The sequence below is a fragment of the Vulpes vulpes genome, chromosome 15 (genome assembly GCF_048418805.1).
Source record: "Vulpes vulpes isolate BD-2025 chromosome 15, VulVul3, whole genome shotgun sequence".
Taxonomy (NCBI): Eukaryota; Metazoa; Chordata; class Mammalia; order Carnivora; family Canidae; genus Vulpes; species Vulpes vulpes.
In genome coordinates this window covers 94,803,173-94,817,854 of record NC_132794.1, presented here as the reverse complement: position 1 = coordinate 94,817,854, position 14,682 = coordinate 94,803,173, and the positions used below count along the sequence as shown (strand labels likewise).

Below are 14,682 nucleotides of genomic sequence, written 5' to 3'. Positions count from 1 at the left end.
CATTCAGGAGCTTTTAGAGGTGGCTGCTGAGTGTCTAAGATGTTTTGGGCAATACTGTGCCATCTTTCATCCAGTGGTAAGAGAAAGGTCTAGCCCTTTTTAGTTATAGCACCTGAAACTCTTTCAAGGGAAGGTTACTAGTAGAGGAGACTGGGGTAATTTTGAGTGCTTGCTTCTTTCCTTTTCTTGATATTATCAAGTACCTGGTCTTCCACCTTCCCCAAGGCAGCTGTATTTGCTTCATTCCCTGTGATCCTTCTTGGGTAGATTCATTCTTAATTCTTCTTTGACTCCATAACTCAGGATTCTCTGAGTTCAACTATAGTAACTCTGTAGGCTTCTCCACTTAGAGTGAGTGCCGAGTGATAACTTCTTAATGGACCTTAAATCCACCAATTCAAAACTATAATCTTGGGAGCTCACGGGTCATATAGGTCTGGTTCATTCAATGATTCCTTAACACCACCCACATATCTTTATTATAATACTTCTTACCTGATGTTTTATATGTATTTTAATAAATCTATGTCTAATTTTTCCACGGAATTGTGAGCTTTTTGAGGTCAAAGACCATACAATTCATTTTTGCATTCCTAGTATCTAGCAGAAAAATGGGCACCTGGTTAGCACTATATAAATATTAAATGAATAAATTAATGAAATAAATAATGATTTACCACACTCTTCCAATCCATCGATTTTTTTCAAGCATGATTTATGCCGGCATCCATGAACTGGATGCAGAGTCTCTCTGCCCATTACCAGTCAACCTACTCAGCCCATTCCCGATATATTTGCTTCTTTGTCTCTCTCACCCTCTCTGTTTCTTTCCATTTCTGTCTTATCCTTTTTAGCATTTTTTTAATTTTTGCTATACCTAAGTCTATATTCACAAAAAAAAGATTAAAAGCAGTCTGATATTTTTTTTATGATTTCACAAGTTATCAGTGTCTGTCTTGACTTCTTTAAAACGACTTTTTTGAGTTATTTTTGACAAGTAAATATTGTATATATTTAGTGTACACCTTGGTATTTTGATAACATGTATACATTGTGAAAAGATCACCACAATAAAGCTGGTCTTGATCAACAGGAGTGACAGGCAGGAAGGAGAAATGAGGACATGTTAGTTGAAGGATTCAAAGTTTCAGTTACGCAAGAGGAATGAGTTCTGGGGATCTAATGTACAGCATGAGGATGACTGTAAACAATACTGTCTTGATTAATAATACCAATTTAAGAACTTGGTAATTTCAGACTTTTTTTTTAAGAGGCTAAAGGTTACATAAGCATCAAGCTGACCCAGAAAAAGCTGGGCAGAACTGAACTGCATTTCTTGAAAATGAGTTTCTTGCCTCAAAAGGAAAAACCAAAGCATGACTGGGAATGGACCTCACCTTTCTTGCCCTGGACCTACTTGGTTCCTAAATAATCATAGCTGTTTTCAAGTATTTTGTGGCCACTAACTAGTTAGCTGGGAGACAAATTTAGGAGATAAGAAAGCATTTGTTTAGATTTTGTTTGGGCAACTTTGGATAAATTGGTTATTGTATTGATAGGAAGAAGCCAAAGTGAGTTGAAGGCCTCTGTCCTTATCTTCTCGGAATTTCCTGACAACTGAAGGTCATTATTAATACTAGCAGAGTAAATAGTAGTGGATGCCACAGCATCCCAGGGAGGGAGAGCCTTCATGCCACTGCCATTAAGAACAAGGCAGAAGACAGTCATTGTTACTTTGTACAGTAAAGACAAAAAAACATGGCGTAAACAAAGAAAGACCATCACTAGATGTGAGATGAAGGTGCCAAGGAAAAACCAAGCCTAGGATGGAAAGAAAAACTGGAAGATAAGAGGCCTGTTGTATGAACTGAGTTCCTATGGAAGGATAAGCAGCATGGATTTAGATGGAAGAATGAGATCAGAAGAAAAACTAAGAAATGCCAAAACTCAGGTGAGAAAGCTAGCATATACGATAACCAAAGTCCTAGGAAGCCGTTATAATCTATGCTTATAAGCATAAGCAAGAGGGCAGCCCTACAGAGTCAGGGTGAGGAATGGATCCTATGATTTTCATTTATGATCAACATGCTACTTGGAAGCTCAGGATTGTGCCATCAGGTGACATTATGAGATCAGTAATTTCTAACTTGAATATTGTGAGCTGAGGTAAGTATTAAAAGCCAAACAAAACAAAACTCTCTAAACAAGACCCAAAAAATATGACATTAGAAAACTATCTTAGGTAATGGAAATTTGGGTCTGGAGGGCCTGCCATTTCTGAGAACTATTTCTTTTTGATTGCTGGGAGTTTTATCTTTTTTTTTTTTTTAGTGCTCTGAAGTAAAACAGGATTACAAAATCACAATAAAAGAAACTTTCTTTGTCAAATATTTATTGATGCCTACTATGTGCCTGGTCTGGCAGTAACCTCTGTTCAAAGGATCTAGTGGTGACTAGGAAAGGGAATGCCCTAGCTTAAGTGGAACTTACATTCTAACTTTAGGAGACAAACAATATTCAGGCAAATAGATTAAAAAATATGAGTTATAAAAAATATGAGTTATAAACAAGTGTCATGAAGACAATTAAAACAGAATGATGTGATAGAGAGTGACAGCATAGCTACTTGGTATTGAAAATTTAAGTCCTCTTTTATGGGTGACATTTAAGGTGAGATCTGAATAATAAAAAGGAACAAGCTACGCAAAAACCCAGGTGAGAGCCATTCCAGAGTGAAGATCTAATGTGAAAGTAAGTTGTCATGAGGAAAGGACAAAAATATGGTCAGTAGCTATAGATTAGTGGGAAAGTAGGTTAGTAGAAGGAAATGGGAGTCAGAAAATAAGCCTGGGCAGACTATGAAGGACCTTATTTCCAGTTGCAATGAGAGAGATATGTTTGGTTTAAATTTTAAAACATAATTTTCACTTCTTTATGGTGAATAGATTGTCAAGAGTCAAAGTGGATACAGGAAGGTGAGCAGGAGCAAAGAGTTACAATTGTTAAGAGACATAAGGAACGGGACCTGGGTAAAGGTTATAGTAGTGGAGAAAGAAAGATGGAAAGGATATTTTTAGAGGTGAAGTCAATAGGATTTGGTGATAAAATGTGTACAGGTTGCTTGAGCAAAAGAAAGAAATCATGGACAACATAGATTTTTATGGTTAAGCACTTGAGATGGGGAAATGGAAAGAAGAGGAAAAGCAAAGATTTCTGTTTGTTTCTATTTGGTCTACATCAAGGTTTGGATACTTTTTGCACTTCCATGTTGTGACACACTGTCAAGGACACCTTTGGATGGATGGATCCAAATTTCCGGGAGGTAATCAAAGTTGGAAATATAGATTTGGAGATCCCTTATAAGACCAAATTAAAGCAGAATGTTTAATTAGAAAGGGGAAAAAAAAGCCCCGCAGCCAGAGAAAGGAAAAGAGTAACTAATGAAAATCTCAAGCTGAAAAGAACTGGGGTCACTGTCAATCATAAGATACATATTTTCTAGAAATGACACTATTGTGAAAGGTAATCAAGCCACTGTGAGTCGAGTATGTGTTCACAGATAGGTGACATGCATAATAGAAGAAACTATCCTTCTACTAAATCCTCAATACTATGTTTAGTTACAATCATTGTAGAGAAACTGACAATCAGTGTGATTAAAGGTAAAAAAAAAAAAAAAAAAACAAAAAACAAAGAAAAACAGGCTGTTCCAGAAACAGGTTATATGAATTGAAGATAGCTTAGGGAAAAGAAGAATAGAGCTGAATTAATTACCATTGTCTTTTAATTTTTTTTAGTAAGAAAGCTTTAGTTAAACAAGTAAAAATAAATCTATTTGTTGACTACTGCAAAGGGGCAATATCTGTGAAAAAATCAGTTGTTGAATGCATAAAAAATCAATTAAAAATACAGGAGAAAATATTTTCATTCTCATAACTGTTCTAAAGACAATAGTCAAATATTTTTACACAAGAATTTAAGCTCTCAAGTATTTTGTCTTGTTCACTTTTACAACCCAGACCTTAAACTAATGCTAGATAAATAGTATATGGTCAATCAATATGTGAGGAATGAATGCGTAAACTCATACAATCTGACTTGAGTTGCATATCTGATCATTTTCCAGAACTTAGAAATGTTAGACAAAGAGGTCTCTTGAGGTCCTTTCCATCTATATGATTCTAAAAATCATGTACAATTCTGGATCAGACCTATTCAGCATAGCTCTGGGCAGCAGAACAGGTACCAATGGGCATTAGTTACAAGTAGATTCACTATTGCTCAGTATAAAAACAGTCGTTTAACAGCTAAAGCCTTTGTACAAAATGGGAACTCTCTGTCTTGGGTATATGGGAGTTGTTGAGCCTTATGGTATTGTGATGAAGTAGGGTGAACCTCTGGGGTGTCATAGAGGTATCTGCTACACGAGGTGTGAAACCAAACTACATATTCTCTAAGACCCTTCCTTATTCCAGTGTCAATGACTTTATGATATTGAGATGGGATCCACTAAAAGGAACAAAATCTTCCAAGAACAACCAAGTCCTGCCCAGAACTCTCTAGCACAGAAATAGTTAAAATGGTCATTGAGAATCAGTGTTCCCCCCTTTGGTGACATGCATTGCTCCATATTATTTGATTGCAAATGCATAAGGTGGTAGCATTTTAGCCACCTAGAAGTTCTTCACAATAGTACATGCACTTCCATTTTTCAGAGGCAGGTATCGGTTGGGACTATTGCTTGCATGTGAATGTGCCTCTAGACAAGACACAAGTGATCACAACCATCTACAGAAAAACAAAGGAACACAAAAAGCCACATGATGTTTCATTTTCTGTTTCCAAGAACATTCTAGTGAAAGGAGTCACTGACAGCTTGCCAGGGCTAAGGAAACAGTAGGACCCCTGTCTACCTGCCGATTAGTAGCTCTGTCTATTGTGAGTTTTCATTAGAGCACCACATTTCATAAGGTTCCATTATTCATTTCACCCTAATGTATCCATGGTCTAAAGATAATACCGGATGAAGGGCTTACCTGAAACAGCACTTAGGTTCTAATCTCTATGCATCCAAATGTACACGGTCACAAATAGATGGGTTCATTTGTATGCTGTTTTGTCTTCATGCATATCTAGCTACCTATCATTTCAATTTATGGGAAACAGCATGCCTTATTAGTCTAGCTAAAGCTTCCTCAGCTTTTCAATTATGACTCCTCTTTTCTCTGAAAGGCAACGTAGCTATTATTTAAATTTGAGAACCACTATACCCTTGTGTAAGAGTGGGTAGGCTGGTGTGGGTTTTTTAATGCAAATATTTATACATCTTTGTACAAAATAATGTCAGTTTGAGGCCTACACAGAAGATAGCAATGAACTGAAAACTTTTCTTGCACTTAAAATGAGCTGTTTATCTCAAAGGTTTTGACTAAATCAGAAGCTACTGGTGATAAAGAACTGCTTGAGTTTCACAAACTTGCAATTCATATGCAGTAGACAAAAATCAGTCAAGAATTTCATAAGGAAGCATTGATGATAATGGTATGATTACGGCCTTCAAAAACACGCACTTAGCCTTTGAAAGAGAAGTGCAAAGGAGAATTCTTGAATGGGTTGTTTCTTGTTGTGTTCTAATACATGTCTTCAAGAGCTGGTATTTAACCGTTGAAGAGATTATTTCAAATAATGACATTCACTGGTAGGCAAGTAAGCAGAAGTCATGAGTAGTGTCCAAGTTCATGGAAACATTTGTAGCATTTATGAAAAAATGGCAATGCCGACATCCTTTACATGGAGAAAATGCTATCTCCAAAGCATATGTGAAAAATCATGTTTAATACTTTGTAAGCTGGAGTAGTCAAACACAGGAGGGAGGTGGTATTCTCATTATTATAAGAGGAAGATGAATGAGAATGCAGCTATATTTTCTGAGCTTTGCAAACATTTTCTATCAACAAAGAGGTATTTCATGGAGCAAGAGAAAACTCAAACTTTGTACTAGTGCCTTTGAGACGCACAATTTTATCCTATTTACACAGCCATGAGAGAATATTAAATAATTTTCCCAACTTGGATGGGTTCCCTCCAGAAATTCCCAAATGCTCCTTTGGGAAGTGATCAGTTCTTGGGTGAGAAACTACTGCAGAACAGACTGAATGGTCTGATGGAAGGATGGGAAGATTAACCCAAACTCAAACTCTCTCATCCCTTCATTCTATGCCAGATATTCTCTCTTCTCCTATCCCCCACAGGAAACACTACAACCAAATTCCTCTTCTTATAACAAGGAAATATTTGTGCAAAAGGCTCTAGAAATCAACCAATAAGTAAGTACTAGGCTCCTATCACAATGAAGGAGAAAGAGCAGGAGGGTGATGGTCAAGCGTGAGATGGTGTTGCCACCCCCTTCTCTCAAGACTTAAGGGGGAGAAATCTGCTCAGCTGTCTCTGTCTGCAGGGCACTTATCACTTTTCTTATCAAGGCATCCATTGAAGTTCTTAGGACATCATGATAGGGACTAAAAACTATTGCCTTTCTTGGTTAAAACACAAATAAACAACTGAACTTGATTTAAGAGTCAAGTAATCCTCTCTGAGAGTTTAAGTGCTATTCAGTCCTCAATAGAGAAGCTCTTCCCTACACAAGGAGGCATGTCTTTGAGGTAGAAGGAATTACCTACAGGCTCAAGTAGGCATTTCAGTTCTTTGGAGTCCTACCCACTCTATCTTACTCCCATTTTTTATTCCAGGCAAATATATTTCCTGAACACTCCCTCCTTTTCCTGAATCCCAGGCTTTGGTCACAATTTTTCTTCCCTAGGTTTGCCTTATCAGTCCTTTGACTCATGGCATTCTTTTTTCAAGAATGTATAAAATAATGTCAGTTTGAGGCCTACACAGAAGATAGCAATGAACTGAAAACTTTTCTTGCACTTAAAATGAGCTCTCATGTCAGCAGCTGCATGAACACCCCCTTTCACACTAGGCAGGACTCCATCCTGTGCTAAGATCCTAGCAATATACATGGCCAGCATGCTTTAGCAGGCATTTATTGGATTTCTGTGATGTGTGGACTGTCTAAGCTCCTTATCTTGACTCTGATCTCCCAGAGGGCTGGGACCATGTGGCTTCTGTGTACTCATTAAAGTATCTGGAAAATTCAATTAAAACAGAAGAGCATCCATGTGTCCATGTCATCCATGTCTCCCCAACAGAGACCCAACTTAGTGCGGCCAGGTACTAGCTGTGTAGCCTTGAGCAAAGAATTTAATATGTCTGCATTTCAATGCCATTATAAATATGTGATAAAAAGAATAACCACATACATATGGTGGTTAAAGAACTAACTTAGATAATTCATGTAAAGGGTTTAGAATGATACCCGGCATATAATAATTCCTCAGAAACTCCTGACTATCATTCGTATTAAGTAATTCCACTGTTCTGATTCTACCCAAAAAGTATATAATCAGTAGTAAAAGGATGATAAAGAATTACAATGGGAACTTGTATATGCTCATTCTTGAGTTGGTAGAGCACTTTTCCTTACAAATGGCTCCATGCATCTTTTCCAAATTTAATATCATAATCTCTCTGTAGGAAGATAGAGCAGTAGGTAAAACCACTGCACTTTATGTTAGCTTGAGCTCTAAGAAATTTATGATATTTGACCACTTTTGACTAACAAAAATGGCAAGATTATGCGGTTTTACTTAATAAATGGCCAAATGGAGAGAAACCTTAAATTCTTGCCAAGGTTACTGAAGCTTGAATTTGGCACCTGGAAATCCTACATCTTTTCCTGATTATACTCTGATGCTTCCCAGTAAAACTCTGACTTTAAAAGGGTTAGTCAGGGCAGCCCGGATGGCTCAGCGGTTTAGCACTGCCTTCTGCCCGGGGTGTGATCCTGGAGACGCGGGATCGAGTCCCACATTGGGCTCCCTGCATGGAGCCTGCTTCTGTCTCTGCCTGTGTCTCTGCCGTGCTCTCTCTCTCTGTGTCTCTCATTAATAAATAAATAAATCTTTAAAAAATAATAAACATAAAATAAAAGGGTTAGTCTCCCAAAATGAAGGATCTGGGAACTAAGCTAGAGTCCATTCTCCAGCTCTGGCTCATCCCAACAACGGTACTCTAGATAGCATATCCTCTACTACCAAATATTCACTCTCAAGTATTCACTTTACTGTATCTGAAGCATGAAATTCTTCTCCTTTGGCATATAAACACACATAATACTTATTCATCCCCTGCCAAAAGCAAAAACAAACAACAGAATCATCATCATCATCAAAATATCTCACAGATCCTTCTCCTCACTGGAGGGTTTTGCATATACACACTCAACCTCATTACATAATCTACTTTATTGAGAGTTATCCGCTGCCTCCACTTTACTCCATTGCTTTTCATTCATTCATTCATTCATTCATTCATTCATTCATTCGTTTCATTCATAAATCTACTGCAACCTACCTTTCTTTTTTTAATTTAAATTCAATTTGCCAACATATAGCATAACACCCGGTGCTCATCCCATCAACTGCCCTCCTCAGTGCCCATCACCTAGTTACCCCCAACCCATCTCCCCTTCCTGCAATCTACCTTTCAATCCCACTTCTCTTTTGAATCAACTCTGACACAGATCACCAATGACACCCTTTACTCCTCTATATATTGCTTAATCTTAGATTGTTTTTCATGGCATAACTAATTTGGTCTGATTACCCATTTCCTTAGCATCCATGCAAGCATTTCTCCTGTGTTTTTATTGTTTAGTCTACTTCTTGGTCTGTTCCATCATTTATTTTCTGCTCTATGTGCTGGTATTCAACAGGGCTCTGTAGGAATTCCTGGTTTCTCCTTGTTGTACCCACTCTTCTGAGGCATTGAGCCCACTTCTATGACTTTACTTGCCATCAGTGCCAGCCCAGACTCTGTCCTGGCCTTCAGATAAATATATCAGACAAATCATCATCTCTGCTTGAATACTCACAGACATCTAAAATTCAACTTATCTAGAACTGAACTTTTTATCTGCTATATGAACCTAATATTCTTCTTGCAGCAGTTTCCATTTCCCGTATTTTAGATTCTTAATCTTGGATGCTTGGACTCATGGGACCTTCCTGGTCTTTTCTACTTATCTGAGCACCCATTCCTACCACCCCACTCTAATCATCACACTTCCCCATCTAAATTATCTGCCCTACCACTGCTACCTAAGTTAGATGATGAGATGTATATTAAATGGACGGATGGATGAATAAATGGAAGAGGAAATGGGTAAATGGGTACAAAATCATGCAGAAAAATGTGTCCCAACACTTTCCACTGAAAAATTGCTCATTAATAGGGTAGGGAGCTGTCCTTACCACAAATGCCTGACTGGCAGAGGTGTGTGTTTCATGGCCACGAGGGCGCCACCCCAGTCTAGGAACCAGACATTGTACTCTTCATCAAAGATCTGGAACAACAACAACAACAACAATCATAGCAACACCTTACAATTGCACAGTGCTTGACAGTTTACAAAGTCTTTCACAAACATTGTTTCATCCAGGTTCTGAGCCTTCCAACAACCCTATCAGGTAATTTGGCAAGTAGTATCAACCCCACTTAGTAGATGAGGAATGGGCTTTGCAGAGAACCAGTAACTCTCCCCAGGCCACTCAAATGGCATTTCTAGGGCTCCTTTCACTAGTTCTATGAACCTACAAGAAATTGAAACAACAAAATGCCCAGCTAGATAATCCAAAGGAAAATAGGACTTCACAAATGCTTCCTCATCTTTGCATACAAGTAAGTTACTACTCATCTCTTTCTTCTTTCTCATCTATGTAGATTTTTTTTTTGCTAATCTATAAATGGTGTCTGCCTTACAGTGTTGTTCATAAACTATAAATGTAAAGACAATTTCTCTAGACATTATGGTATACATGATGACTGAGTTCTTACACTGAGCCACCACCTCCTAGGTTTCCATACAAGCTGGATGACGGCCTAAGTTTGGCCCTTACAGATCTTTACTCTGAATATGCACTGGAACACAGTGCTTAAAGGGACCTAAATTTATTCTTTGATTCATCCCTTTGAACATTATTTATTCACCCATCCACTCATTCATTTACACATTCAGTGATCCATCCATCCATCACCCCACAGGATTTCCTAAATACCTACTCTGATGCCAGGCTCTGAGAACTTCAGATATAATCCCACATGTATCAATGCTTCTATTTTATAAATTATCATATCTCCAACCTGAAACAGGAAAAAAAATTCCCCAGAAGATAACCAACCTCCTACTTTAGATCTTCTAGAGGAAAGTGGAATTGGACAATTTTTCTAGCTCTTAATCACTACTGGTGGTTCCTACTGCCTAGATGGAGAGGTTTGGGATGGTAGATTAAATGAAACATAGTAGAAAAGGATGTATAAACATATTTAAAAGGGAGGGAATAAGAGAAATAGGGTCTTCTATACATATGCACCAGGAAACACCATAAAGAAAAAGTAAATGAATTCTCAGGCCTAACCTCTCAACTGGTTTCCTTTCTCATATTTGCCTTTTAAGGAATAAAAATGTCCACACTAATGGTAGTCTTATGCAAAAAGGATCTCAGGGCAATTCATTTATATATCAGATATAAACACGGACTCTGAGCCTACAATGCCAGCGTTTTCTCTCCAGAGCTCAAAGGGGGCTCTGTAATAAGCCACTTAATGGAGATGCTGGATTGAAGTCTGAGGATGAGGGGTACAACGAGATTCTCAGCATGAGGAAGAGGGAGACACCATTATCTTTACACTTTCCTCTCTACCACTCTGGCCACTGCTAACGATTGCCCTGTCCATCGCTAGAGTGGAAACTGGAATCCTTAACTATTTGGAAAAAGAAAAACCAAAGTAGTGGAAGGAAGGAATACTGCAGGGGCCACTCAGCCAGGTAAGCTATTTCTTGAGTTGGAGGGACAATAGTTTGTTGTTGGAAGCTTCTATACTAGAAGAGTTGATGTTCCAGTTCCCATCCTCAATTGATACTTAAAAGAGATTATCTTCTATTCTGAAGATAAGTTCTTAATTATGTGTCTGTTCTTCATCTACCTGATTACACCCTTGTGGGTAGGAATCTTAACTTAGTCTTTGTTGTATGACTTATTCTTATTCTTAACTTATTCTATATTGTATGTTGTATTCTTATAGTACTTAAGATAGCTGGTTGTGTCTGGTAGATCCTTGGTAAATTTTTCTTTTGATAATCATAGTGGTGACAGTGGTGGCAATGGGGGTGGTGATGATGATGCTGGTGATGGTGATGACAGTCTTCACTAAGGGATCCAAAGTTGGAACTTGTCCAACTAGGTTGCGAATGTGGCTGCACCTACATCAAGACATTCAATGTCCCTCTGTCGTCTTCCTCAGGCGAAAAACTTCTCACATTTAAGACTTAGTAAAATGTCAACTCTTGTAAAGTCTTTCCCAGTTTCTCCAAGTAGAATCAATTAATCTCTTTTCCCTGCAAACTAAAAATGCTGCTAAAATACAAGCAGGCAGGGGCACCTGGGTGGATCAGTTATTTAAGCGTCTGACTCTTGATTTCATCTCAGGTCATGATCTCAGGATGGTGAGACCATGACCCACAAAAAAATTCTCCTACAATTCTTAAGATACTTTCCCTCTCCCTCTGCCCCTCCCCTCTGCCCATGGGTGCTCACTCTCTTTAAAAAAAAATCACTCTAAACTACAGTAAGTTACTTATGAAGCTTTTTCTCTACTTAATTTTGAACTCATTGAGAAAAGAGACTCCAAAATATTCAACTGTCTCCACAGGTTTGTATTTGACACCTAGCTGACATTGTATAAATCTGTGTTGTTCAATACAGTAGCCACATGAGACTATTTAAATTTAAATTAATTAAAATAAAATAAAAAATTCAGCTCCTCTGTCACACTAGCCACATCTCAACTGTTAAGTAGCCACATGGGATGGTATAGACACAGAATATTTTCATCACTGCACAAAGTTCTATTGGACAGTGTGCTACCAATATTGTAAAATTGAATTAATTTTTCACACAGTCATGTATCTATTAAACTGCTTCACACTTACTGAAGGCTGGGCCTACATAATATTTAATCCACCAAATCGACAGCTTTGTGTTTTTAGTATTCTGACCCCTTATCTTATAGATAAAGAAACAGATCCAGCAAGGCAAATGAACTTATCTTCCCAGGTCCTATGTCACATTAATGATAGGAATCATTTCATTGGTTGTATCCCCAGAAAGCAGCCCAGTACTCAGCATCTAGTGGCTGTTCCTTACTGCTAGATGAAAGAATAGAAAAAAAAAAAAAAGAGAGACAGAGAAAATTCCAGTTCTTCCTATTCCTTCTCCAATGCTTCCATTTTATTCCATTTTACTCTATTGCCTATCTATCAGCAAAAATGGACCAAACTGAATGGCTGCTTCAATGTTGTTTTTTTTTGCAACCATAGGACTCTATAGGAAAATCTATTGGAATCTATAGGGAAATGAGATGTTGGCAGAACTTGCCCTAAATGCCTCTTCCCTGTCCCCGATTCTCCCAGTTACCTGTCTCCATGTGTTGCCCCCATCAGAAGAGATGAACACACCAATATCAGTATATGAGAGCTCCGGGCCAATATTGCCTGAAACATAAGCACATCATTTATAATTGGTTGCAGATTTGAGAGTGGGGCAGGGGAGGTAGCAGAGAGTAAAGTTTTTCCAAGTTATGTTAAATGTTGATGTAGAGCGCCTGGCTGGCTCAGTCAGGAAAGCATGCAATTCTTGATCTTGGGTTCATGAGTTCAAGCCTAATGTTGGGTATAGAGATGACTAAAACAACAATAATAATAATCAACTGTTAAAAATTCCTTTAAAAAATAAATACAGGGCAGCCCAGGTGGCTCAGAAGTTTAGCGCCGCCTTCAGCCTGTGTCGTGATCCTAGAGACCTGGTATCAAGTCCCACATCAGCCTCCCTGCATGGAGCCTGCTTCTCCCTCTGCCTGTGTCTCTGCCTCTCTCTCTCCCTCCTCTCTGTGTTTCTCATGAATAAATAAATAAAATCTTAAAAATAAATAAATAGATAGATAGATAGATAAATACAAATAAAGTTGATGTGTGTAGTGCTTTCTTGGTATTATATAAAAAACCCACCAAGATGAAAAAAACAATATGGGAACTATAGTAAATAACATGACAGGAGTGCATCTTTAAATGGTAAGACTCAAAGACCCAATATTAATGAGCTTGGCTTCCTTGAACTATTCATGCTGTAACCAATAGTCTCTTAAAATTGATCTTGATAGGTGGTCCCTGAAGGTGGCAAAGAGTGGAACAATAGACATGCGTGGAGAAGGTGGGCCTAAGGACACTTTACTCCTCACATATAATTGTAGCCTAAGGAAAACTGGTATGCATGTCTGTGTGTCTATGTATCTCTATGTATACATGTGAGTGTGTACCCAACTTAAAAATGTCAACTGTGTAACCAAGTTTACAGGGTGCCCAGAATAAATGACTACACTCAGCAGATCATGACTATCAAGTATGGCAGGAGAAGGCATCTGGTTTGTTCCAATCTTATTGACTCCACTGCTTTACACTTTTATTCCTTCTTTCTCATTCTTTTTCTTCCCCTTGCACATCATCACCTTGTGATTATGTTTATTAAAAAAGGCAGTGATCAGGATTTTCTAGTCTACCTACATTGCCCAAGGTTCCCCACTACGCACGCCTCCACCTCAGAGCCCAGAACAGTGCCCCAAATGTAGTAGTTTATTGCTCAATAAATAATTGTGGAATGGATGAATGAGTCAACAAATGATTAAATCATGTTTCCGATGCTGATGTGCATTTGGGGAGGTATCAAGAACCAGGAAAGTACCCTAAAGATGTAAGAATTTATCATTTTGGGTGATATTTTTTTTCTTTAAAAATAGCAGGAAGGGAATGTTAGCTCCCACACATCTGTAGCCTAAGTAAGAGCACAATAAAAATGCAATAATGAAAATGTTAATTGAGCTCCTGACATTTAATGCTTCAAAATGAGAAATTAAAGCCAGGCTACAGCTTGTCAAGCTCCCATCAGCACCAGGGCGCACACAGCTAGCCAACTTGTTTTGACACTCAGGCTTCCAAAAATAACCCCAGGGCTCACAGCTCAGGCAGTAGGTGTGAGAGGAGCAGGGAGAGGCACGGTGAGCAGCTCTGTGGAGATTTGTCTGGAATCTGGAATTCAACTCACCAGATACGGTTTTTGGAAGACAAAGATGAAGAAAGAAAAGAGGGATGGGGCAGAGAATGTCAACTCCAGTCGTTTGGTGATGGCTGCCTGCTAAGGATTCTGAAGCCATATTTGGTTTCAATAGAACAGAGCATGGTGAGCCATCAGTAATGTCTACTACCTAGGTGGTAGAGAGTGAGAGATGGGGGCAGGAGCATATTTCCCCGTGAACTGGAATCTGCTGTCCCTGTCACAGCTTCTCAGGGTCTATTGCATCACCTACTATCCTCAGTAGGAGCTGGTTCTGCCAATTTCCTCAGCCCATCTTTCAAAGTTCCATCTGACTTATTTTGGAGGTTTTGTGGTGATGAGAATCCAAGGCTCACAGGGAAGTCTGGCTTTGGAAATATCTTCTGTCAGTTGA

The 14,682-nt window shown here is 38.5% G+C and overlaps 1 protein-coding gene across 1 annotated transcript in view; it reads right to left on the bottom strand.

Annotated features, from left to right (window-relative positions):
* SORCS3 (sortilin related VPS10 domain containing receptor 3) overlaps positions 1 to 14,682 on the bottom strand; it is a 586,685-nt gene that overhangs the window by 76,013 nt on the left and 495,990 nt on the right. Inside the window, exons 12-13 of the mRNA XM_072739947.1 lie at positions 12,600 to 12,676; positions 9,378 to 9,469 (exon numbers count right to left, since the gene is read on the bottom strand). Coding sequence (XP_072596048.1) covers positions 9,378 to 9,469; positions 12,600 to 12,676 — 169 coding nt within the window. The remainder of the gene's footprint in view (positions 1 to 9,377; positions 9,470 to 12,599; positions 12,677 to 14,682) is intronic.